The sequence below is a fragment of the Rhinatrema bivittatum genome, chromosome 4 (assembly GCF_901001135.1).
Source record: "Rhinatrema bivittatum chromosome 4, aRhiBiv1.1, whole genome shotgun sequence".
NCBI lineage: Eukaryota > Metazoa > Chordata > Amphibia > Gymnophiona > Rhinatrematidae > Rhinatrema > Rhinatrema bivittatum.
In genome coordinates, this window is record NC_042618.1 from 342,267,313 (window position 1) to 342,294,996 (window position 27,684).

Consider the following 27,684-nt stretch of genomic DNA (forward strand, 5'->3'; position numbering starts at 1 on the left):
GCACTTACGCCCACCGGTACGAGCTATCTGTCCCTCTTGGAGCCTAAACTTGGTTCTCCGTGCTCTTTGTACTTCTCCGTTCGAGCCTTTGCGACGGGTTACCCTCAAGGATCTCACTCTCAAAACAGTGTTTCTCGTCGCTATTTGTTCGGCTAGGCGAATATCCGAGCTTCAGGCGTTGTCTTGCAGAGAGCCTTTTCTCCGTATTCATGATTCGGGGATTTCGCTCCGTACTGTTCCTTCCTTCTTGCCGAAGGTAGTTTCCGCTTTTCACATCAATCAAACAATCGATCTCCCTGCCTTTGTTCTGGACGACAGGGATGCGTCTAGACAACCGGAACTTCGGAAGTTGGATGTGCGGCGGACGCTGTTGAGGTATTTGGAGATTACCAACCCTTTTCGACTGTCTGACCATCTTTTTGTCTTGTGGAGTGGTCCGAAGAAGGGGGCTAAGGCGTCTAAGACCACGATAGCTCGCTGGTTGAAGGAGACTATTGCTTCGGCTTACATTTGTCAGGGTCGTGCCGTTCCGGATGGTCTCAAAGCCCATTCTCTGCGCTCTCAAGCGGCGTCTTGGGCGGAGAGTGGGTTTGTCTCTCCTCAAGAGATTTGCCGGGCGGCTACTTGGAAATCCTTGCACACTTTTGCTAGACATTACCGACTGGACGTGCACACTCCGGTGGACTCTTTCGGTGGCGGTGTGCTTCGCGCGGGACTGTCTAGGTCCCACCCCATTTAGGGCAGCTTGGGTACTTCCCAGCAGTCTGGACTGATCCTGGTACGTACAGGGAAAGGAAAATTAGGTCTTACCTTTGCTAATTTTCGTTCCTGTAGTACCGAGGATCAGTCCAGACGCCCGCCCATAACAGTGAAGAGTCCCGCGGCAGCTCTGTTTTTTCAACTTTTCTGTTTCAGATGGTTCTCTTTGTTCAATGGTTATATTTCATGGCCTAACGCCTGGTTTCCTCGTTTTCCAAATGTTCATGTTTATCTTGTTCTAGTCACCAGTTTTCAGCCATTGTTTCTTATTCATTCTGCTTTGTTATTGATTATACTGAAGGATCGCAGGGGGCGCACCAGAGTATATAGGGGGTGCCTTTTCAGTTTTCTCTCTGACTCCATCTGCTGGACGGGAGGCATAACCCAGCAGTCTGGACTGATCCTCGGTACTACAGGAACGAAAATTAGCAAAGGTAAGACCTAATTTTCCTTTTTCTTCATTCCCCCCCCCCCCCGCTTCAACGGCAGGGGGAATGAAAAGAGGATTTATATTAAGGCAACCAACAAGGACTAAATTGCACAGGCTGGGTAAACAAATAAGTGTGGGAGTAACTTGCTTATTGCGGTGGTTACTACCCCTAACCAGTTAGGCTTGATACTTCACTTTTATGCAGCTCCAGCACTGCTCTCTACATCAATGGCGGGGGTGAAAGGAAATTGGAACCAGAAGGTTGCCAATAAGGGCCCTGACCTCAGCGGTCAGAGTAACAGATAAGTATGAGAAAAATAACTGTGAAAGCTTGCTGGGCAGACTGGATGGGCCGTTTGGTGGTCTTCTGCCGTCATTTCTATGTTGAAAGATCTTCAGGATCGCAAGCTGGAGGGTCACCTCAAGAAGATTTTTGAAGTTTCAGCCCTAGGCATTCGGGCTGCAGTTTGTAGTAACTACATGTTCCAGGCAAGCTTCCAATGGGTGCAACAGTTTTAAAGTGCCAAGCAAAGATCTGGCGCCCCAGGAGGCAAAGCAGGCGGAACGTCTAGAAGCAGCAGTGGCTTATGGAGCTGATGCCCTGTATGATCTTTGCGAACGATGGTGACTGCAGTCTCAGCTAGGAGACTCTTGTGGCTGCATAATTGGGCTGCGGATGTTTCTTCAAAGGCTCAGCTTGGAGCACACCCCTTCAAGGGCAAGCTGCTTTTTGGGTTGGACCTGGAACAATTAATAAAGCAGCTTGGAGATATTAAGGTGCATAAGCTCCTGGTAGACAAGCCGAAAGAACAGAAAGCTTTCTCATCGGCTCACTCTCATTTTCGTGGCCAAAGGCGTTTTTGGCAGAGCAGAGCTCCAGGTGCAGGCCAGAGACAGGCCTCGGGGAGGTTTCAGTCTTGGTCCCAATCCTTCTGTGGATGGCGAACAAACGGGAATGGTTTCAGACGGGCCCAGCAGGGCCAAGCCCTCCCAATGAGACATGGCTGGCCCACTCCTTGGATCCAGTCATCGGGGATCAGCTGACTCTTTTTTTGTGAGGAGTGGGTCAAGATCACGTCGGACCAGTGGGTTCTTGGTGTGATAGAACACGGCTACACATTAGAATTTGCTCGCCTGCTCCGAAACCTGTTTCTGGTCTCTCCTTGCAGATCTCCAGAAAAAGAGTTTGTCGTTCGCCAGACCATTCAATGGCTCAGAAATCTGGGGGCCATTGTTCCCGTTCCTCAGGCAGAACAAGGGACAGGACGTTATTCCATTTACTGTATTTGCCTGCGCATAGGACGCAGTGGCGTATAAGATGCACCCCCTTTTTTATACATATTTTTAAGGAAAAAAATAATCGGGGAGCGATTGCAGGTCCTATGCGCCAGTAATCAAAATTACTAACAGTGTCTGGGGGGGGGGGGGAGTATTGCACCGCTCGATTCAGGGCGCGATTCTGCAGGTCCTATGCGCCGGTAATGCTCCCCGACTGGCCGGTGCTGGGCAAAGGGGGCTTGCCAAAGCGCGAGAAGCCCCCTTTGCCCAGCACCAGCCAATCGGGCGGCGCACCCTCGCTCCCCCACCAGACTCTGTTAGTAATTTTGAGCCGGTAATCAAAGTTCAAAATTACTAACAGCGTCCGGGGGGGGGAGTGTCGCGGAAGTGCGCCGCCCGATTGGCCGGTGCTGGGCAAAGGGGGCTTTCCGCGCTTCGGCAAGCCCCCGCGGTTTGCTCCCCGATACCACCGCGACACTCCCCCCCCCCCCCCCCACTGGATGCTGTTAGTAATTTTGAGCTGGTGGCGTCGTCGGGGAGCGAGGGCGCGCCGCCCGATTGACCGGTGCTGGGTGTCAGTGTCAGCTGTTGATTTTGATTGGGAAAGCCGCGCTTTGGCAAGCCCCTTTAATTTAGCACCGTCCAATCGGGCAGCGCGCCCTCACTCCCCGACGCCACCACGTCACCCCCCTTCCCCCCCCCCCACCGGATGCTGTTAATTTTGATTACCGGTGCATAGGGTGCACTCCTTATTTTTCCCCTATTTTGAGGGGAAAAAGGTGCACCCTATACCCTGGCAAATACAGTACTTTGTTGTTCCAAAGAAGGAAGGAACTTTTTGTCCCAGTCTGGTTTTAAAAAAAGGTGAACATGGCTCTCAAGGTGTTCCGTTTTCGGATGGAGACGTTTCGCTCGGTCATTGCGGTGGTACGGAAGGGCGAGTTCTTGGCATCCCTGGTTTTGACAGAAGCATATCTCCACATCAGGATCCACCGGGACCATCAGAGATTCCTCTGGTTCATGATTCTGGGACAGCATTTCTAGTTTTATGCTCTTCGGTCTTACCACGGCCCCACCAAAGTAATGGTGGTGGTAGCAGCGGCCCTGAGGAAAGAGGGGGTTCTGGTGCATCCCTACCAGCGGACCTATGCTCATAGGCAATGGAAGTGGTGTTATGCCGCCTGAGGTCCCTGGGCTGGGTGGCCATCCTGGTGAAGAGTCATCTTATGCCTTCCCAGGTCCTGGAATTTTTGGGCACCTGTTTTGATACCCGTGTGGGCAAAGTCTTCCTCTTGGAAGGGAGGATTCTCAAGTTGTGTGCCCAAGTCCGCAATCTGTTACGAACCACAGTGCCCAGAGTCAGGGATTACTTGCAGGTTCTTGGTTCCATGGCATCAACTTTAGAGCTGGTTCCGTGGACGTTTGCGCATATGAGGCCTCTGCAGACTACGGTGCTGTCTCAATGGAACCCGCTGTCAGAGCAATTCTACCTTCTGCTGCCACTTACAGATAATGCCAGGTCCAGTCTTTCGTGGTGGCTTGGCCAAGACTATTTGAAGTGCGGGGTGGATCTCGAGATACCCCAGAGGATGGTGGTAATAACCGATGCTAGCCTCTCTGGCTGGGGAGCAGTATGTCAGGCTTGGTCGGTACAGGGCCAATGGTCTCCAGAGGAGGCATGCTGGTCGATCAGTTGACTCGAGACGAGGGCAGTTTGACTGGCTCTGGAGAGTTTTCTTCCCCTCCTGCACGACAAGGCGGTCAGAGTCTTGTCAGACAATGCAATGACAGTGGCCTATATCAACCTTCAGGGAGGCACCAGGAGTCACCCTGTAGCTCTCGAAGCAGAGATGCTGATTTCCTGGGGGGAGCGGCATCTGGCAATGTTGGCAGTGTCACACATAGCGGGATCAGTCAACATGCAAGCAGATTTCCTCAGCCGTTAACAGCTAGACCCCGGGGAGTGGGAGCTATCGGAGGCTACCCTGGACCTGATATCTCACAGGTGGGGCAAACCTCACATATACCTGATGATGACTCGCATGAATGCCAAGGTGCCGCACTTCTTTAGTCACAAAAGAGATTACAGAGCGGAAAGAGTTGACGCGCTGGTGGTTGATGGCCATGTAACTTCTCCTTGGCCACTAGTGGGCAAGGTAATCAGGAGGATAGACGTTCACCTGGGACAAGTGATTCTCATGGCTCCAGAGTGGCCACGCCGGCCTTGGTTTGCAGACCTTGTCAGTCTGGCCTTGGACGGGCCCCTGTGGCTGAGTCATCTTCCAAATCTCCTTCGTCAAGGCCCTTTATTTTTAGATCAGGCATGTCGCTTTTGTCTAGCAGCCTGGCTTTTGAAAGGCGGCAGTTGGGGAAGAAAGGCTATCCGGAGAAGGTTATTTCTACCCTGCTTCGAGCATGTAAGACCTCTATGTCCCTGGCATATGTTCGAGTCTGGAAGGTCTTTGAGTCTTGGTGCAACCCTCAAGGGGTGGATCCTTGCAGAGCTTCGGTGTCTCTGGTTCTTTTTTTTCTGCAGAAGGGTCTTGAGAAAGGGTTATCTTTTCATTCCCTTAAGGTTCAGGTCTCTGCTCTAGGATGTCTGAGGGGGCAGATCCACGGTTCTCCTCTTGCAGCCCATCCTGATGTGGTACGTTTTCTCTGGGGGGTGAAACATGGACACCCACCGGCTCGTAGGGTGTGTCCCTCCTAGAGCCTGAATTTGATTCTCAGAGGATTGTGTGAAGCACCCTTTGAACCACTCAAGAAGGCTACATTGAAGAATCTTACATTGAAGGTGGTTTTTTTTGTGGCGACTTGTTCAGCCAGGAGAGTTTCCAAACTTCAGGCGTTATCTTGCAGGGAGCCCTTTCTCCAAATTTCAGATTCTGGAATTTCGCTAAGAACGGTCCCATCCTTTTTGCCAAAGGTGGTCTCTTCTTTTCACTTGGATCAGTATGTGGAGCTTCCGGCCTTTACAGAAGTGGAGCTGAGGGATCCTCATACGAGAAAACTGAGATACATTGGGGCAGATTTTAAAATGTACGCTCATGGCCTACATTTGTGCGTGCTACCCGGCGCACACAAATGTACACTCGATTTTATAACATGCGTGTGTATGTTATAAAATATGGGGTTAGCGCGTGCAAGGGGGTGCACACTAATGCACCTTGCGCGCGCCGAGCCCTCGGGGAGACCAGCTGGCTTTCCCCATCCCCCCCACCTTCCCCTCCCTTCCCCTACCTGTCCCGCCCCAACCCAAAAAAAAACCCTGTACCTTTATCACAGAAGTTACGCCTGCCGGTGCGCAATTCCCCGGCCCAGCAGCCTTGCAGAGGCCTCTGGCCATGCCCCCGGACCGCCCATTTCTTTCAAGCCCTGGGACTTACACGCTTCCCGGGGCTTTATGCGCGCCGCCGGGCCTTTTGAAAATAGGCCCGGCGTGCTTAACACCCCTACGCACATAAATCCTCCTGGATTTAAACTCGTAGGGCTTTTAAAATCTGCCCCTTAGTTGTCAGAAGGGCCTTGTTACACTATCTGGAGGCTACAAATAGTTTCCGTTTATCGGATCATCTTTTTGTCTTATGACATGGCGCTAAGAAGGGACAGAAGGCTTCTAAAGCTACTATTGCTCGTTGGTTGAAAGACACTATTGCATCTGCATATATATGTCATGGTCGCCCAGTCCCAGAAGGACTAAGGGCTCATTCCATACGAGCACAGGCGGCTTCCTGGGCAGAATGCCAGTTGGCTTCCCCACAGGAAATCTGCAGGGCAGCTACTTGGAAGTCTTTACACACCTTTGCCAGACACTACCGATTGGACGTCCTAGATTTGAACGTCGGCAATTTTGGAGCCAGTGTCCTCCGAGCAGGACTCTTGCAGTCCCACCCCAATTAGGGAAGCTTTGGTACATCCCAGGAGTCTGGACTGATCTGGGTACGTAGAGGGAAAGGAAAATTGGTTCTTACCTGCTAATATTCGTTCCTGTAGTACCACAGATCAATCCAAACGTCCACCCACTGGGGAGTTTCGGGGTTATGTGAGGAGAGCCCGCTCGATCTATACTGTTTTTTCTCTAGCCTTTTCTGAAGAATGGCATAGGCTTTTCATTTTTCTGAGATTTTCTTGTTTAATTATACAGTTCTTTTCCTCATCCTCAATTTGTTTGGGGGGATAGGGTTAGGTTAATCCATAAGAAGGTTGTTTTTGTTCTCTAAGTTTGGTCTGCTTGGGTACTATTAAATACTGAGGAGCAGCAGGTGGCACACCTGGTTATGAGACGGTGCCTGTGAAGCTTTCTCAGTCTTCATCTGTTGGAAGGGAGGCAAAACCCAGGAGTGTGGACTGATCTGTGGTACTACAGGAATGAAAATTAGCAGGTAAGAATCATTTTTCCTTTTGTAGACTTTATCGTCTTTAGTTAGTGTTAGCATTCTGGGTATAGTACTACTTCAAAATAACAGTATTGTACATTCATCACATGACACACCATATGGGTTTATTGAAACACTAATACCCTGGGTCAGCCCAGTGTCTCAGTTGCTATGCGAGAGGCTTGTGTTCAATTCCTAAACTTAGCTAGCTAGCAAGGGTTACTGTTATGCGTTTACAGCTGTGAATGTTGCCTCTGCAGCATCCCCAGCCTACTCAAGAAGTAGCAGCCAGGAGAGTATGCTTGTGCTGGATTTCTGATCCAATTACAGTCTGTGTGTCTCCGCCAAAAGACTATGGCTGTAAAGGGCTGGTCTAGTGGGAGGGTATATAAATAGGGAAAATCCCTGGATTGCCACCGAGCTGGAAGTTCCAAGAAGCAGAAGGAAATGCTGGGATAAATAAAATGTAATATCCCTGTCCTTTCAGAAGGGGCAGTTAGGGGATGGAACAAGGGGAAGTCAGGAACATTAGTATTCTTATTTATCAATCTTGATGAATCGCATTTCTTACATATGTATATCAATGCGATGTAAATAATCAGTGTACATAACTTCAGCACATCCAGTGAGCTAATCTGCTCTGGTTGTATGATGTGAATCTGTTACCATTTTCTCTTATGCTTATGGAAACCTAAGTGTAGTTAGTTTCATTTTAGGGTTTGTTTTCATAAATTGATTGCTTAGCTCTAATAAACTAAATTCTCAGTGCTTTTAGAGGAAAATAAAATGCACACAGTTTTATAGTTTTCTTTTTGAAATTGTAACTTCAGATCCTTTGGGACTGGGGGAGGCTTAGAATGGTTACACTAAGCAGAATATAAAACTTTTTTTTTTTAAATTAATGAACAAACTTGATATGAAATTAGTCTACCGTTTCATTTGTTCTTGAATTTGCCTTCTTTTTTTTCTAGAACACCAGCCCATGGGAAACCTGCTTCCTCTACATTTCATGCCGGATATTCCTTGTCAACCACTGTCTCCCCATCTCCCTTAATACTGTCCACTGGAGCGACTACAGTTGCTTCTATAGCCCCTTCTGTTTCCTATCCAATCAGCTCAAGCTGCATTGCAGGACCTGGCAGCCCTCTTTTCCAGCAGCATGGAAGCCCTTTGAAAGGGTCTGAGATCTCTCTGGGCAATGTGCATGTCCCATTGGAGTCTATTAAACCCAGTAGGTATCTTAGTCTGCCTTCTTCCTTTTGGATCATCTTCCCCCTCATTATTCCCCTCTCATCCTCCATAATTCCCCTTCCCTGATCAGAGCTTTAAACTGGTAGCAATTTGTTAAAAATGACTAAATTTGAATATTATATAAGAGCAATGCATTCATAACACACAAAATTCTGTACTAAACCTATCTACATCACCTGGTCAGAAACAAACATATTGGGTGGGGGGGGGGGGGGGGGGAGGGTGTTTGACCAGACAGTTTCCTCCTTCCTTCTTTTTTTAATTGAAAATTTATTGAACCAAGTACAATAACAACAGAACAGAAGTAGGTTGACACAAAACAGCTTCTCGCAAACATATACATTGGTTTTCTTTTCCACATAACCTCCTCACCACTACCCAAAATCAGAGATAGAAACAATAGAGAATATATAAAAGAATCATAAGACACCAAATCACATTTTGAACCATAGTTCATAGGGTCTCCATATAGCTTGAAATTGAAGAATAGCATCCTTTTTTTTTATCATCTGTATTTATTCAAATTTTCAGAGAATACATTCTCAGATTTTTGACAATAACAAAACAACATCAACCTTAAAACTACACAGCAAGTGTTGTGCTGGACATTATCACAAAGGTTGTATATGTTAATACATCAGTATTCTCGTATTCCCTCCCCCCCCCCCCACCCCTTACCTTCTGAGCCAAGATCTTAAGGAAATGAAACCAATGAAATGACAGGTAATGCCTAAAGTATAACCCATGCATTCTAGATATTAATTAAAGAAATAGCCATATATTTCTATAGTAATAATATAGAATTTTGAATATCCAATGATAGGTGAACTAAAAAGGGTTGCCATATCTGTAACACCAATTCTTGTTTTTTTGCAGGCATAGTCTTTTTGAGAAAGGTACTCAAACAATATCTGTACCATTCTATTTTCCCATTGCACCGCTTTGGGGCTGGCCTGCCCGATCCAATTAGCTATAATCCCTGCCTTACCTAGAAATAATTTCTAATAAGGAGCAAGACTAGTAGAGGTGCGATCATAAAGACCAAAAAGCCATAAAGTCAACTCATTAGGTAGGGGAGAGCCTAGTATTTATTTATTTTATTTATTTATTAGGTTTTTATATATCGTCGTTTAGATTAGCCATCACAACAGTTTACAAACATTTCATACAGAAAACTTCCAATAAAAATATAAATAAGCATAAAATGAAATATTAATCATAAAACAGCGGTAATAAGACATAAAAAAATAAAATAAAAATTGATACAAAGCTTCTTCATCATACAAAACAGTTAATAGCCAATAAAATAGAAGATAAAGTATAGACACATAAAATTAAGCTGTAAAACTGTGGTAGTTAAAAATTATCCATTACCTATCGTGTAAGCCTGCTCAAATAGCCAGGTTTTAAGCACCTTTTTAAATGTTTTGAGTTCTGCTTGTAATCTTAAGTCTACTGGTAAAGCATTCTATAGTTTTGGTCCCGCAAGTGAAATAGCTCTTTCTCTAACCAGGGTGAGTCGAGCAAAGGTTTGAAAGCAAACCTTTATTTGCAGACCTTAAGTTTCGCTGCGGAGTGTGCAATCGAATGACCACGTTCATCCAGTCTACTTGCTCGCCATAAATTGCTTTGTGTAAAATACAAAGTGCTTTATATTGAATCCTATATTCAATGGGTAACCAATGTAAAGATTTCAGAATAGGGGTGGTATGGTCTTTTTTCCTACTTACCCGTAAGCACCCTTGCAGCTGAGTTCTGTAAAATCTGAAGAGGACAAATAGTGGGCTATGGTAGGCCGAGAAGTAATGAATTGCAATAATCCGTACCAGTAAATATCAGGAATTGCAATACTGTCCTAAAATCATCTGGGTTTAATAATGGTTTTAATCACCTAAGCATCAAATGTTTACTGTATCCCTCCTTGATTTTAATAGAAATATGTTTTTTAAAATTGAGCTTGGGTCAGTCCAGACTCCAAGGTCTCGTACTTTATCTCCTAGGTTAATCGAGAGGTTGTCTTGGGGAACTATTAATTTTTATCAAAGTTTGAAACTTTCCTTTCTAAGAGGATGATTTCTGTTTTGCCGATATTTAAGCTTAATTTAATTTGTGTTAGTAACTGATAATATTTAGGTACATGGTTGTAATTTCGTACGTTTTTTCTCGTATGTCGTGAACAGGAATAATAATGTGTATATCGTCATAAATATAGTAATTTAGACCTAATTCAGAGAGCAGGTGACAGAGCGATAACATATATATATATATGTGAAAGAGAGGAGCCTTGTGGTACTCCGGTTTCAAGGGTTACAATGTCTGATAATGTATTTTTCATCTTAACCTGATAAGACCTATTGCTCAAAAAAGAAGTAAACCAGGGTAAAGTTTTATCATGGAGCCCTATCTCAGCAAGTCTTTGCAGTAAACTTATGTGGTTCACTGTGTCGAATGCCGCTGAAAAATCTAACAAAATTAAAAGATATCTATGTCCACTATCAAACCCTCTCATTACAGTATCTGATAAGGATAATAGCGTTTCAGTACTAAAGTGTCTTCTAAACCCAAATTGAGTAAGGTAAAGAATGTCATTGGTTTCTAGGTGTTCTGTCAGCTGTTTCTGAACCACTTTTTTGATTAACTTTGAGAGGAAAGATAGGTTAGATATTGGTCTATAATTGTCTAATACATTGGGGTCCAGATTCTTTTTCTTGAGAATCGGCCTAATGATGGCTTGTTTCAGAATTTCGGGTATCATGCCTTCATTTAGGGACTTGTTAATAATAGCTGTAATAATCGGACCTATTATATTCACTAGTGGTTTCAGCGCTGCTATTGAGATTGAATCAAGCAAGTGATTTGCTGGATTTAGATGTTTTATCAAGCTTTCAACCTCATCTACTGTAGTTTCTTCAAATTCTGTCCATTTCTTGACTTCTTTCTGTTTCAAAGTTATTTCTTGCTTTGGCATATTATCTAAATTAGATATGAGCTTTTCTATCTTGTTTTTGAAAAAAAGGGCCATGTTGTGGCATATGTTTTGACTAAGATCAGGACAAGTATTTTGCGGGTCATTAGTAAGATTTTTAACAATATTAAATAGTTTTTGAATTAAATGAAAATTTTTGGATCTTCTTACTATAATAATCTTTCTTAGCCTTATTTATAAGATTCTTAAAGAAAGCTAGATAAGGGCGGTAGTTACTTAGGGCTGGATTGATTTTTTATTTCTTCATGCTTTCTCTTTTTTTCTAAGAGTTTTTTTGGCTTCCTTGATTTGATTATTGTACCATGGGTTCTGGTTTTTTGTTTCTGTTATACACTTGGTTTTAATCGGATTTAGGCTGTCAGCTATCTCTGAAGTGATCTTAAGCCAGGATTGCTTGGCTTTTGTACCATCTGTAAAATCAGCTTTAACAAGATTATCTTCTAATTTCCATTGCAAATCAACTGTATTAAATGGGGAACGAAAATTGAATGTAATTGGCTTAGACGAGATTGTAGCTTTCTCAGTTTTAAATGTAATATTAGCTTGGAGTAAGAAATGGTCTGACCAGGGTACTGGAGAGTATTTCACTGCAAAATCGTATAATGGAACAGCAGGTTTGTAAATCTTTCCGCATGTGACTTTAAACATAAAAACAGAGTCATTCTCAATGGTCATCAGCTTACTCGTATAAAAAAAACCTCCAATGTGACCTTGCAGTGATGCTAAACCAAGCAAAATAACGCTCTTCCAGTGAACTGCGACTTTATATCTGGCTTCAATAACAACCTGTATGGTCAACTTCAAAATTTTAGCAGAAATATCTAAATCGGGAAATCCCAGTAAAAACAGTTTAGGAACTTTCAACACTACAGCCTATCATTTCAAAAATTAAGGAAATCATTATATCCCAATACTTCTGAATCTCTGGACATTTTCACTAAACATGAAAGAAAGAGCCCACCCCATCACATAATCTCCAACAGAAATTAGTAGCATAGGACCGAGCTGATGTAGGCATTCTGCAGTTAAATACCACTGAAATAATAAGCTTATACCTATTTTCAGAAATGATGGGAGGAAAGAACATTTATTAACCCCCCCAAAAAACACAATGCCCATTGGTTCTCATCCAGTTCTTCTAGGTCCTTTTCCCAAGCCAAAATATCTTTTAGGTTTTTTAGTCAATTCTTCATTCAACAGAGAAGTCATTTTTGAGAGAAAATCTTTAGATCACTGAAAATCATTACACATTCTGTCAAATTGTGATTTCATAAAATCCTTCAGAATTTTCCCCCTAAATATATAATGTTGCACCTGCAAAAATGAAAATCTGTCTTTCTTAATTAAGGAATATCTCTCAACTAATGCCTCAAAAGGGACAAATTTATTGTGATTCGAAAGCTACCCAACTGAGAAAGTCTCAACCGTTACCTCCTTAGAAATATTATACAATGTAAGCCTGGTAATTTATTATAAGCATTCAAAGTGAGAGGCAAGAAATCCTTCTCACCAATGAGAAGTGACCTCCACCGATCCCACAGTCTCAAAATAAACATGGTAAAAGGACCACCTATGTGAGCTGATAAACAGGCTTTTTTGATAACCATAAATAAGCTTTCAAATGATTTCCATTCACCAACTACTATTCAATCTGCACCCATTGTTTCAAATTACTCTTTATTATGCCAGTCCAAAATAACACTCAGTTACACTTCCACATGGTACTTTCTTATATTTGGAATCCCCACAATAGGATTTTTGGTTTGAAAATGTAGGCTCTCCCCTTGAGTAGCTAAATCAGAACTCTTTCAGTACTGATTTAGCCAGTCAGGGGGCCCTACATTTCCAAACCAAAAATCCTATTTTGCATTAATTTAAGTGTTTCCCAACCCTGTCCTTGAGGCACACCTAACCAGTCAGGTTTTCAGGATTGCCACAATGAATATGAATGAAATAAATTTGCATACCCTGGGTCTCCAATGTATGCAAATCTATCTCATGTATATTCATTATAGTATCCTCAAAACCTGACTGGTTAGGTGTGCCTTCAGGAGAGGGGTGGGAATCACTGATTTAACAATTTTGTCACAGTTTCAACTGATAATGTTTGGAACAAATAACACAATTGTGGAAGCCACAACATCTTAATCGCTATTCTTCCTAGCCAAGTAATTGAAACCTAGATCAAATTTCCAGATCTTGAAATAAAGTCTTAAGAAGTGGGGTATAAGTCAACAAATAGTTTGTCAAAGTCTGCAGTAATATGAACCCCTAGATACTTAATGCTAGCTTTAGACCACTTAAAAGAATACTTATTCATCAATGCATTTCCATCTGAGAAGAAAGATTCATTTTCAATATTTCAAACTAACCCATATTCATCTTAAATCCCGAAACCTTCCCAAAGTTCACAATTTCAGTTACCAGATTTGACAGAGAAGCCAAAGTATCAGCCAGAGTGAATAAGAAACCATCAGCAAACAAAGCGATATTATCCTGCGTAAAATCAAACCTGACTTAAATCCTGGATATCCAAATTCTGTCTAACTCGCTTAGCAAAGGGCTCCATAACTAAAGCACTTGGTCTTGCGACTAAACTTCTGCTAACAAGTTAGAGCTAAATTGTGATATCTTCTTTTTTTTTATGGACATTATGAGCAATTAATTTTTCCCAGATGACCACTTTGAGACAATCCCAAGCCATCTGTGATGACGTTTCTTCATTGTCATATTGTAAATAATCCAAAATATCCTGTTGAAACTGTTGGCAAAATTCTGTATCATTCAATAAACCGTCATTAAGGTGCCAAAAGTACCTGCTCTAATCTTCCTGAATGGCATATAGATCTAACCAAATTGGAGCATGGTCAGACTAAGTAATATTAACTATATCTACCTAATATGCACCATAAACAAACTCTCTACTCAGAGACTGTACATATGAGACACCATATTTATATTGAACTTTTGTATATAATTATTCTCCTCTATCTCTTTCTATTTCTTACATTCCCAGTTCATTAGCCCTTGTTAATTGTAACTGCTTCTCTTCATCACGTTATTTATGTTTTTTGGTTGTATTATCCGCACCCCTGTTTTCTGTAAACCGACATGATGTGAACGAGTTCATGAATGCCGGTATAAAAAAACCTAAAATAAATAAATAAATATATAATAATTAATAATCATATAATTACTTTTTAATTTTATTCTTAGTCTTATTTTTATGTATGTTTATTGTTAACCGTTTTGATTAATCCTCAAATTGTAAAAGCGGTATATAAACATTTTTAAATAAATAAATAAATATATCCACTAAAAATCAAAGCTTTATCAATCAAAAAATCATCTATCCTAGAACAGGAACTATGTGGTTTAGAAAATATAGTCCTGTCCAGATGGATTTGGGATTCTCCAAATATCAAAATTTACTAACAGATTTTTCAATTTAGCTTCCCCAAATTCAACCCAGATGAATGATCCAAGGCAGGAGTTCTAGAAAATCACCCCCAATTATAACATACCCCTCTTAAAAAGTATTAAGCATATCACTTAAAATATCAAGAGTTCCCCTGATCAATATTAGGGGCATAAACATTTACCACTGTATATAATTAAGAAACAAATTTCATTTTAACCATCAGAAATCTACCCTTTTTGTTCTCTTGACATCTTGGATATCCACAATCAAATCTTTAGAAAAGAATATCCCTACTCCACAATATATATTCCTTACAGTACTGGAAGCAAAAAAAAAGAGGAAGAATTTATTTCTTATCAAACTTGTATCTTTTTTCCTAAGATGGTTTCTTGAATAAACAAAATAGAAGCATTTAATGTTGCCACTTCTCAAAATAAAAGTTGCCTTTTCATTGGCATCCTGAGACCTTTAACATTTAAAAAGAGAATCTTAAAAGACCTTGTCATTGAACAATTAGACATTCACGACCAGAGCAAGAGATTACCCCCAAGAACCACCATATCCCAGAATAATACATATATGTGACATATAATACAAAAAATATAGATCCAAATATGTTCTCCTCTGCAATTGGCAGCAAACATGTACCCTCCATGAATCCCCAGAAGCCCCCTCGGCCTTCCTTTCCCCTCACTATCCCACCCCCTATAGATCTGTAATCTCTCCTGAGCACAAGATCCAATTGAATTGCATGAGGAATGGCATCAGCAATCAAGATTTCCTCCACAAAAAGAAAGAAAACATTTATCTTATCAAACCCCAAGCAAACCCAACTCATAAGAAACACCTAGCCACTATTCCATATTAGAATCCCAGTCTTTCCAGAAGAAAGGAGAAAAAACTTCCCTCTTCTTGTTTATGTCTCTTTAAAGTCCATAATTCCACATCAACTGCTATGGGTTTGGGTAAAACTTCTGAAATCCAAAAAAGATATGACAATGACTGCAGGAAGAAATTTTTCCAAATTATGACACCGTTTCTGTAGATGATGCAGTGCTTCCTGCATACTGGTACAGTCTTTTCCCCCCTTTATTATTCTTTGCCATTTAACAGGAACATTCTGCATTGTTGAAATTGAAGATAAAGAGGGAAAATTCATTGCCACACTAACAGCTTTAAAAATTGACAGAGCTTCCTCAGTGGGTCTTACTTGACATGACACATCACTGATAGTAAATGCCAAAGCAAATAAGAAAGATACTGAATATTTACTTTTCTTAAAATAGCTATAACATCTTTGAGATTTCCTTGCTTTTGCAAAGTGATGGAATAAATATCATAAAGATTTCTACTTTTTGCCTTTCCCCATTGAGCATGCTCAGCGACAGCTTACTGTAGAATGGCTTCCTTCACAGGGAAATCGTGAAAACATGCAACAATGTCTCTTGGGCTATTATGTTGGAGAGCCTCTGTCCACTGTAATCTCAATATTTTTATTGGGATGATCCCCTGCCACAAGAATGACTTTACCGATCTGCTTGTCCACCTGAATACAGTCAATGTGGTCCTCTAATTCAGGGACCTCTCTAATTCTTGTTTCCCCCACTACAGGGTCTATTCTCAAGTTCCTCAATTTTATCAGTCAAGTCACTGATTTCTCCAGCTGGTTAATGGTAGATGTAGCTGCGTCATGCTCTCTGCTTGGTCCTCAAGCTTAGATTCGGTCTCTTCTAACTGCTAACTTATCTCCAAAATGTCTCCTCTCAGGTCATTCATAATCTTAAGGATTTCATCTTTGACATCTGAAATATTGCATTTCAACTCAACAAATTAGGAACACAGTCTTCTCTGAAGGCAGACTCTCCTGCACTCGAAAGACCTGCATTACCCTGCCTGACTCAGCTTTGGAGTGCTTACCGCTATGCTTCCAGAGACACCTGAGAGCCCAACACTTTTCGGATAGGAAAATTTGCTTTAAGTCAACAGACTTTCATCTGGTTGACGTGTAGCTACGTTTCACTTTCTGGGGAGGATTTGGATCATCAAAAAGAAGGCAGCTTATATCTAAATTGAGATTTTATTATTATGAAGTGAGGAGCTTAACCCCTATGTAGCCATCTTGATCGTTGATGTTACTCCCCCACTCCACCCCACCTCATCCCCTTCCTTTTTTGAGCTTCCAGCTCAGTTGGAACCAATCCCTGATGGGTTATGGCACCATGAGCCTTCATTCACAACTACCTTGGGATTTTTCTCTTATTTTTATATCCCACATTCAGCATAGTACAACCATTGCAGCAATGGTCCTTGGAAAGGAGCCACAAAGTGTGATTCCCTCCAAAATTTGGCTAACCTAGACCCTGAGAAAGGCCACTAGGTATTGCCATTGAGTGATGGCTCAGACTACCCCCCCCCCCAAGGGCTGTGATGGCTCAGACTACCCCCCCCCCCCCAAGGGCTGTGAGCGCTGCTTCTGCAACATTCTTGGCTGACCCAGAGAGCAGAAACCAGGCCTGGAAATCAAACACAGGTCCTCTACATGACAGTGTGCAACACTACCATTAAGCAGAGAGACGGTTCCCCAAATCTTATGAATAGCATATGTGACTCTTAGAAGGTGCATAGACAGTTTAAATAATGTGAATAGATGTGTGGCTTTATAAGTCAGAGTTCCACCACTCTTCATTAAGTTGTAATCTTTAGCTCATAATATATAACACCTAAGAGTAACTTCACATATATCTGTTTGTGACATTGATCTCGGTAGAAAAATAAAATTGACTTCCTTATTCCGCTACACCAGTCCAGACAAGTAGGTTACTTTCCCCTACTAGCAGGTGGAGGCAGAGTACAAAACTTTCTCTGTGATATCACTACTTATGTGTGGTGCTGAACAAATAAAGCCAGTATTCTTCCCCTCCTGCAGATGGTAGGAGCACTGAGAGGAGAGGATCACTTTGCTGGTGGCTGAAAGAAATCAGTAAGTTCTGCTTGGGAAATTTTTTTAACGTATTGGGGAGAAGTAAACTATTGGGATCTATTATTTAGTGTGTTTGTGTTTTAAATAGTAAGGCAGCTAATAAACATACGTTAGTGTGTTTTAAATCGTCAGTAAGGCAGCTACTAAACAGACGTTAGTGTGTTTGTGTTTTAAATAGTAAGAGAGCTAATAAACAGAAGTTAGTGTGTTTGTGTTTTAAATCATCAGTAAGGCAGCTAATAAACAGACGTTAGTGTGTTTGTGTTTTAAATAGTAAGAGAGCTAATAAACAGAAGTTAGTGTGTTTGTGTTTTAAATCATCAGTAAGGCAGCTAATAATCAGAAGTTAGTGCGTTTGTGTTTTAAATAGTAAGCTAAAAAACAAGTTAGTATATTTGTGTTTTAAATAGTAAGGCAGCTAATAAACAGACGTTAGTGTGTTTGTGTTTTAAATAGTAAGGCAGCTAATAAACAAAAGTTAGTGTGTTTGTGTTTTAAATCGTCAGTAAGGCAGCTAATAAACAGAAGTTAGTGTGTTTGTATTTCCCAACCCTCCCACCCCTAGCTCATCCTTTCATCTATAGGCAGGTGCCACTTTCACACTAAAATTTAAAAAAAAAAATATATATATATATATCAGCCTTGTAACTTCACTTAACGAACTTCCTACACCTTATTGAGAGTTTGATAATTCCCTTGTAGGCCACTACCAGATATATAGTGAATAAACTAATACATTTAAAGGATCCTAATTAGACACATTCCTACTCCCATAGCAACCTAAAACTTAACTAGGAACTGAACAAATTTGAGATGAAGGCAGCAGTCCAGCAGCAAGAAGGGGGCCTTCCAATTTTTTTTCATCAAGTGCGGCGCGCAGAATTGCCAAATTCTGTGCAGAAAATGGCATAGAAGATGAAGGCCCTGGCATACTGTGAATGGAGCACGCCGTTCGCAGCGAAGATGAAGGCCCCAGAATGCCGCAAATGGAGCGTGCATGTTAGCAGTGAAGATGAAAGCCCCCTCAGGACGCGCTCTGCTTTCAGCGTAGATGAAGGCCCTAGTGAGAGTGAATGTGTGTAGAGAGGTGTGTGTGGGAGAGGAGAGTGAGCAGAGGGGGAGGGAGTATGGGGGAGAGGAGAGAGAGCAGAGGGGGAAGGGTGGTGAGGGGGAGGGGGGGTGTGAGAGAGCACGGGGGAGGGGGATGAGCAGAAGGGTGTGAGAGAGAGCAGAGGGGTGCTTGAGCATGGGTGCCAGAGAGAGGGAGCCTATATGAGGAGATTGTGAAGGAGTGTGTATGTGTGTAAGAGATTGGGAGCTGGTGTGTTTGAAAAAGGGATTGTGTGTATGTGAGGGTGCTAGCCTGTGTGAAGGGATTGTGTATGTGTAAGAGAGAGCCTGTGTGAAGGGGTGCGTGAGAGAGAGAGACATAGCCTGTGTGAGGGTGTATGTGTGAGAGAAGAAAGGGATCTTCTCTGGGTATATATGCAAGAGAGAGGGACCCTGTATTTATTTATTTATACAATTTTTATATACCGATTTTTTTTTTTTTACTAGAGGGTAGTCAAAATGGTTTACAGCCTGTACATATTACCAGTAAAGATATATGATTAGTCATAGAGAGGCTGGAGTCGGTTATGCCGCCTAGGTTCCGAGCTTTTGAAATAAAGAGTAAAAAAATTCCGTTAAGGTCCATAGTGGTTGGGGGGCCACAGTCAGAGGATGGAATGGATGATAAATGGATTATTTCAGTTTTTGTGGTATTATGTTTTAGGCAATTATATGAGAGCCAGGTCTTTATGGTGTTTATATATTAATGAGACTAGTGATAAAGTGTAGGACCACGATATTGAATAGGGAATGTAAAACTGTATATCATCAGCATATACTTTGAATTGGATATTTAGACTATCTACAGATAACAAAGTGGCAGAAGATAGACATTGAAGAGAATTGGTGATAGTGATGAACCTTGTGGAACACCAGAGGGAATGGAATAAGGAGCGGAGGAGTAGGCACCAATGTGAATTTGGCATTGCCGATTAGTAAGAAAGCAATTGAACCAGTTGTAAACTTTATCTGAAATACCAATTGAGCATAGTCTGGATAGAAGTATAGTATGATCGAGAGTGTTGAATGCTGCCTAGATATCTAGAAGTACCAGAATGTAGTCTTTGTTGCCAGAGGATGTGTTTAGTGCAGTTAGTATAGCTGTGTTTAAAAAAGGATTGGATAAGTTCTTGGAGGAGAAGTCCATTACCTGCTATTAAGTTCACTTAGAGAATAGCCACTGCCATTAGCAATGGTAACATGGGTAATTTTTGGGTACTTGCCAGGTTCTTATGACCTGGATTGGCCACTGTTGGAAACAGATGCTGGGCTTGATGGACCCTTGGTCTGACCCAGTATGGCATTTTCTTATGTTCTTAAGCCTTTCAGTATGGTATCAAAGGAGGACAGAAGCAGAGTATCAGTGCTATGTCTTTTCCTAAAACCATGTTGGTTGGGATGTAAAAGCTCGTTATAATAGAGATAATCATTTAATTGATGTAAAACCATCAATTCAGTCATTTTAGCAAGAGTGGTCAGTGTGGCGATAGGTCTTAAGTTATTTAAGTTTGAAAATTCGTCTGTTTTCTTCTTCTGGATAGGTAGGATAGAGGTGAGTTTGAAATGGTTAGGGTAGATGCCAGAGCCAAGTGATTGGTTTATTAGGTCAGTTAGGAAGCATTGAGCAGACAAGGTAATTGCTTTTAGTAATTGTCCATGACGTGGATTAAATGGGGAGAAGGAAGTTTTTGTTTGATGGAGTACTCAAATTAAAGTTTGTGAATCAGTGAGGTAAAATGAGCACCAGGTGCTTTCCACTTTGTGTGGTGGGTCATTTGGGTATGGTAAATGTGTAAAGTCGAATGATAAGGGGAATGGAACAGCTCCCCTATGAGGAAAGACTAAAGAGGTTAGGACTTTTCAGCTTGGAGAAGAGATGGCTGAGGGGGGATATGATAGAGGTGTTTAAAATCATGAGAGGTCTAGAACGGGTAGATGTGAATCGGTTATTTACTCAGATAATAGAAAGACTAGGGGGCACTCCATGAAGTTAGCATGTGGCACATTTAAAACTAATCGGAGAAAGTTTTTTTTCACCTAACGCACAATTAAACTCTGGAATTTGTTGCCAGAGGATGTGATTAGTGCAGTTAGTATAGCTGTGTTTAAAAAAGGATTGGATAAGTTCTTGGAGGAGAAATCCATTACCTACTATTAATTGAGTTGACTTAGAAAATAGCCACTGCTATTACTAGCAATAGTAACATGGAATAGACTTAGTTTTTGGGTTCTTGCCAGGTTCTTATGGCCTGGATTGGCCACTGTTGGAAACAGGATGCTGGGCTTGATGGACCCTTGGTCTGACCCAGTATGGCATGTTCTTATGTTCTTATATATTGAGTATTTTTTGTTCGAAGTGAATTGCAGTTTCATTGCAGAAGTCATTACTGAGAGTGGAAGTTTGAAGTTGGAATGTGGTAAGCTTTTTTACAATGGAGAACAGAACAGTGTTATTGATTTTTGCGGAGTAAAAGTTATTTTTTGCTAGAGTGACTTCTTTTCTGTATTTTCTAAGACAGCTTTAGTAGTGGTTTTTTTAATTGATGGTTTTGTATTTCCTCCATTTATGTTCGGCCTGTCGTATTTTGGTTTTTTGTAATTTTAATCCCGGTGAGTACCAGGAGGTAGTGTGTTTCAAATTCTGGTTAGGGTTTGAAATAGGAGCTATAAAGTCTAAGACTTTTAAAACGGTATTATTCCAGGATTCTGCTGTTGAATTGATATCATGTGAAATAGAACTGGGTAGATTATCTGAGAGCAGAACATGAATTGTTCTGACTTAATATATTTGCGTTTAAGTGATATTTTAGGTGAGGATATCAAGTTGGCAGCAGTATTGAGTTTAAGATGAGTTTGTAGTTCTGTTAGACAATGGTCAGACCAGGGGATTGGCGATTCAGATATTTTGGATTCGTCAGATTTTATGAAGTCTTCATTATGGAAAATTTGATCTAATGTGTGGCCAAGTTTGTGAGTAGCAGCTGAGATGTTATGGTGCCATCCTAAGCCCGATAAAGCATCAACAAAAGCAGAAGCTGTCGTCATGGTTTAATCTATCGAAGTAGATGTTAAAATCTCCAGCTATTATGGTTTTTGAAAGATCTACAGTTAGTGTAGATATTGTTTCAAGAAGGTGGTGATGGATCATGGTAGATTAGACCCGGTGGGGAGTAAACCAGTAAGATATTTAATAAATTAGTTGAAATCAAAAGAATTTCAAAAGGAAGAATTTTTGGGAGAGAAATCTTACGAGGAGATAGTGAACTTTTGCAGATGGCTAAAAGACCTCCTCCATGGCAATTAGGTCTCAGTTCACAGATGGGCAGGTAATCAGAAGGACATAAAGAACTAATAATGACATTGTCGGTTAACCAAGATTCTGTAATGAGGAAGCAATCTGGCTTTTTATCATTCAGAATATCGTATATAATGGTGGACTTTTTTCTAATAGCCTGTATATTACAGAGTAATAGGGTAAGTGATGAAAAAAGAGCAGGAGAGTCATCAGCCAAGTATGAGAGGATGTGTGTGCGTGAGAGTGAGGAAGCCTGTATGAGGGTGTGTGTATGTGCACCAGGGAGAGGGGGAAGCATGTGTGTGAGAGAGAGAGGGACAGAGGGAGCCTGTGTGAGGGGCAGTACTGAGAACGAGGTCAAACTCTGGGAGTGGTGAGTGGAAAGGGTTGAGCCTAGAGGTGGAGGGGAGAGATACTGGCAGGTGGAGGAGTTGGTGCCTGAGAGGGCAAAGTGGCCAGAGAAGTAGGGAGAGCGAGTGGAATGAACACTCTTACAGTGAATTTCTAGAGGAATTCTGCTCAAAATATTTAAAATTCTGCATCTTTAAGTAATAACTATTTCTGTATTAATTTAAAATGTAATTACTTAGATTGTCATGTAAATTGTGTTATTTTGACCAATATAAAATATGCAGAATTTTAAGTTTTTTTGCGCAGAATTTTAAATTTTTTTGCGCAGAATTACTCCAGGAGTATAGATCTAGGTGTCATAGTGGATAATACATTGAAATCGTTGGCTCAGTGTGCTGCAGCAGTCAAAAAAGCAAACAGAATGTTAGGAATTATTAGGAAGGGAATGGTGAATAAAATGGAAAATGTCATAATGCCTCTGTATCACTCCATGGTGAGACCGCACCTTGAATACTGTGTACAGTTCTGGTCGCCGCATCTCAAAAAAGATATAGTTGCAATGGAGAAGGTATAGAGAAAGATGACCAAAATGATAAAGGGGATGGAACAGCTCCCCTATTAGGAAAGACAAAAGAGGTTAGGGCTGTTCAGCTTGGAAAAGAGACAGTTAAGGGGGGATATGATAGAGGTCTTTAAAATCATGAGAGGTCTAGAATGGGTAAATGTGAATCGGTTATTTACTCTTTCGGATAATAGAAGGACTAGGGGGCACTCCATGAAGTTAGCATGTAACACATTTAAAACTAATCAGAGAAAATTATTTTTCACTCAATGCACAATTAAACTCTGGAATTTGTTGCCAGAGGACATGGTTAGTGCAATTATTGTAGCTGGGTTTTAAAAAGGTTTGGATAAGTTCTTGGAGGAGAAGTCCATTACCTGCTATTAATCAAGTTGAATTAGAAAATAGCCACTGCTATTACTAGCATCAATAGCATGGGATATACTTAGTTTTTGGGTACTTGCCAGGTATTTGTAGCCTGGATTGGCCACTGTTGGAAACGGGATGCTGGGATTGATGGACCCTTGGTCTTGACCCATTATGGCAATTTCTTATGTTCTTATGGTGGTGCAGCAGGATTTTGGTGCTGGTATTACCTGCCTTGATGGAGTTTTCTGTAGGCAAATTCTTCTGACAGCAAAGTCTGTCTCTCAGCAGATGGTGGGCCAGATACCTGGTTTTCCAGGCCAAAGAACCCTGTTGTGGAAGCTTCCAGTCCCAGAGGGGGTAGATCCTGGAGAGGGAGCTCAATTTTTGGTTGAGTTAAATAAAAGAAAGAAGAGGATCCTTTGAGCATTTCTGCCTCCCCCTCTTCCCTGCCCCCTTCCTCCTGATAAAAATGACCCAGAAGGGGATAATGCTGGAGGATAATGGAAAGCTGAGGAGAATGTTTTTTTCCTTCAGAGAGAGAGAATATTGGAGGTAAGTTGTCTGCTCGAGTTGGTATGGTGAGCCCTGTTTTTCAGCTGACTCCATTTTTTAATTTGCTCCAAGTTAGCTTTACCAGGCTCTCATGTTGTCTGTTCTAGGCTGCCAGTGTGTGGCCTGTGGATGCAGGCACTCCATCAGCTCTGTCAGCTCTCTCTGTTCCACATGTCTAAGGAGCGAGGAAAACTCATGGAAGTCCTCAATTGCCTCCAAACCGGTCAAACCAGCAGCTGCCGATGCAGGACAGGATCCTCCTCTCTGACTGTAGGCCCAGATCTGAAGTGTTTGAGGTAGCCATTTCAGTGGAAACAGCCACCATTTTGAATACTGCCCATGCTGCTGCTATCTTTTCTCAAGTGCCACCAAGCAGTTTTGAGCCCTCAGTGTTGTATCCAGTAAGAGAGATATGTATGGATGCAGCTAATAGTTCAAGCAGGATGCCATGCAATATCTGTTTCAGATGGCATGGCCAATATACTGGTTACAGTGATTAGCAGAACTACAATTCCAGTGGAGAGGGGTACAGCAATTAAAGATCCCCAGAACAGGACATTCGAATTTTTGTTGAAACATGTTTTTACTTCGTTGCTGCCAATCCAGATACCCATTTGTGATGGTGATGTGGCTTGGGCACTTTTGCATTTGTTGCAATAGTTCCCTGAAAGTGACAAGCTGGTCCTGCTAGATTCAGGAGCTCTGTCTCTAGCAAATGCTCTGTAGAAACGTATCCGTATTTCACCTACGTTTATGGCTTCATATGTAGAAGGTAGAAGGTTTCTATAACTTTGACGCTGGGCAGCAGATTCTTGGTCCAAAACTTTACCCTGCAAGCTTCCTTATAAGGGAAAACTATTATTTGGTGAGGATATAGAAAAACTAGTTAAGGGCTTGGGGATCCTGAAAATCAGGGTCGGTTTTTTTTTGTTTTTTTTTTACTGGGCTTACAGGGGCTATGGCCAGTTTTCAAGAAGATAGGGGCCTGGGAAACAGTCTTTTTCCCAGCCGTTTAAATTCAAAGGAAGGAAACAGTCCTTTCTGAGGACCAGAAAGCCAAGGCCCAAAACAGCCAGATCATCCGGGGCCAGAACAGGATGTCCCCTTCTTGGTGCTATCTGTAGGCAGATACCTACAGAAATTTTAACCTCAGACCAGTGGGTCTTATTTTTATTTTATTTATCTATTAGATGTCATACAGTTTGATTACACTCTGGAACTTGCTGCTCCAGTTCCCAATGCCTTTATAGTTTCTCCTTGTGTATCACATGCCGGAAGATTGGCTGTTCAATCTACAAAGCTATAGAAGATTGTAAGTTCAGTTTCATATGAGGCACAAGGACCAGTCATTACTCCATTTACTTCATTGTTCCAGAGAAGAACAAATCTTTCAGATCTGTTCTCAATATGAAGGAAGGGAACAGCAGTCTTTGCATCCCTTTTCCGTATGGAGACTCTTCAATCACTATTAATGGCAGTCCAACAGGGAAAGTTCCTCTTGTCACTGGATCTTTTGGAAGCATATTTTCACATTCCCATCAGGGAAGACCATCAAAGCTTTCTCCATTTCTGTATTCTGGGGAAACATTTTCAGTTCAGATACTTTCTTTCGAACTCGCTACAGCTCCAAGAACTTTCACCAAAGTAATTGTAGTTGTAGCAACTTTGAGAAATGTGGTTCAGTTCTATCTAGACGATTGGCTGATCAGAGCCAAATCCTATCAAGAAAGAATCCATATCCAAAAGAGTTGTTCAGGTTTTAGAAGGCTTGGGCTGGATAATCAATTTTACAAAGAATTTTATTCCTTCCCAGTCTGTGGAATACCTGGGTGCTCAGTTCGATTCAAAGATAGGCCATGTGTTTCTAACTTCGACTAGATGGTCAAGATTGTAAGTAAGGTGAAAAAGTTCTCTGCTTAAGGGATCCCCTGGTGCGTGGAACTGTCTACAGAATCTGGGCTCCATGGCTGCCACCTTACACCTGTCCTGTCCAGTTTTTTCTTCTCTCTTGGTGGTCTCAATTTCAGGGTTACAAATGTTGTCTTCCCCTCCCGGGTCCAGTGAGATGGAGTCTTTCCTGGTAGTCCATGTCTCAAAATTTAGTGAAGGGTGCAAGTTTGTGGTTTTTCATCATCATGGATGAGTCTGACAGGATAAGGAGCTCACTGTCAAGATCAGGTAGTTCAGGGACTCTGGTCTCAGGAGGAAGCCTCTTGGTGCATAAAAGGTTGAAAACCAGGGCAATAAGGCTAGCCTTTTTCTACGTTCTACCCTTAGTAAAAGGAAGAGCAGTCCAAGTTGTTTCTGGCAGTGCAGCTGCTGTGTTGTCTACATGAACAAGAGAAAGGATGTCCAAGGAAACAAACTTCCTGCTTCCTTAAGCGGAAGAACATCATCTGCAATTTTCAGCGATACATATAGCAAGAGTGGAGAATGTTAAGCCAATTTTCTCAGCAGAAATCTGGATCCATGTGAGTGGGAACTCAGTCAAGAAGCTTTTCAGAAGATAATGGCGCGATGGAGCACTCCTCACATGGATCTTATGCCAATTCCTAAGAATGCTAAGGTTTGCCAATTCTTCAGCTGTTGCAAGAACTTTGGTCCAGCCATGGTAAGACAGGAATTAATGTAGATGTTTCCTCCCTGGCCACCGATAGGAAGGATCTTAAGAAGAATAAAGGAAAACATTTGAGTTCTGGTGGGTCCAGATTGACCAAGAAGACCTTAGTATGTGGACCTACTGAGGTTTTGGATAGATTGCCCTTTTAATTCTCAGGAATGAGATGGGCTAATTCAGGATCAAGTTGTCATGGAGAATCCATCTCCATTCTGTTTTACAGCTTAGCTATTGAGAAGTCATGATTACATGCTTATTACTTTTTTTTACTGCTTTGTCAAGTGAGAGATTTTATACTCTGCCTCTATCTGCTGGTTAGGGGAAGTAACTCATTTGTCTGGAATGGTATAGCAAGATTCAAGGAAAGGAAAATTATCAGTTAAGCTTAAATTTCTCCTTCCTATGTCCCAATTTCAATGTAAATTCTAAAAAATAAATACTACCAATGTGTCTATAAATTACACCTTCCCATCTTAAAATGAACCATTGTAGTTCCCTTTAGAAAACAAATCCATATTGTAATATAATATATATAGATATTATTGTAGGGTCATGTTCCCAAGATGATGGAGTAGAAAAAAGGAAGAAAAGTTGACTTGGTTAAGGAGTAATTTTACATGAGGTCATTCTCTGACTGGCAGTGGGGATTTATCTTTAGTAGCGTGAACAGGAGTAACTGGGCAAACTGGAGGTTGATCTTTCTCTGCCATTATCCACTATACGGTAATCTGGAGTTTTAATAGTCGTGTCACTCCTGGAAAATAGTGGAGTCTGTAGAGTTGATATGATATTTCTAACTCTAACAGCTACACATCTGGGGGACAGAACATCACTCAGCCAGTGCACTCGGCCTCTTATTTATCTGCATTTGTCCTTAAAGGCAATCTTGAAAGCATGCTGAAAAGGAGAATATGGGAACTAAAGCACATTCATCTTTTAGATTAAAAAAAATGAACTGAACCAAGACATTGAATTCATGAATCATTATGGGAACCTCTAATGCCATCCTGATGGGGTGTTAACGTATCACCCTATTCACAACCTTTTTTTTTTTTTTCATTTAAATATTTTATTGAACCTTCATTATCCAGAAACAGAGGCCAAGCTCAGAGTTCTACATGGCTCTTTTCCAACATATACATGGTTCGTAAAGATTTTTCATTTCACCTTCACTTTCCCATCCACCCTCAGCCAGTGTCTAACCCTTTCAGAATCTTGACATCTCCAATGACTAAGCTTCTGCTGTTTGTCTATTATTGATGCTAATTCAGTTTCCAGGGACACCAGCTGATGAGCCCTATTGTGGGGATTCCCATTACTTAACATCCTAGATATATCAGCTTCCTT

General features: G+C 41.6%; 1 protein-coding gene across 8 annotated transcripts in view; it reads left to right on the top strand.

Annotated features, from left to right (window-relative positions):
* GGA3 (golgi associated, gamma adaptin ear containing, ARF binding protein 3) overlaps nucleotides 1-27,684 on the top strand; it is a 238,775-nt gene that overhangs the window by 169,834 nt on the left and 41,257 nt on the right. For 7 of the 8 annotated variants that reach the window (XR_003856543.1, XM_029600548.1, XM_029600549.1 and 4 more), the window contains one exon: nucleotides 7,815-8,074. The exons of the other annotated variant lie outside the window; for it this stretch is intronic. Coding sequence is in view for 6 of the 7 variants with exons in the window: in XM_029600548.1 (XP_029456408.1) it covers nucleotides 7,815-8,074 (260 nt within the window). In the remaining variant the exon portion in view is untranslated. The remainder of the gene's footprint in view (nucleotides 1-7,814; nucleotides 8,075-27,684) is intronic. 8 annotated transcript variants of the gene reach the window in all.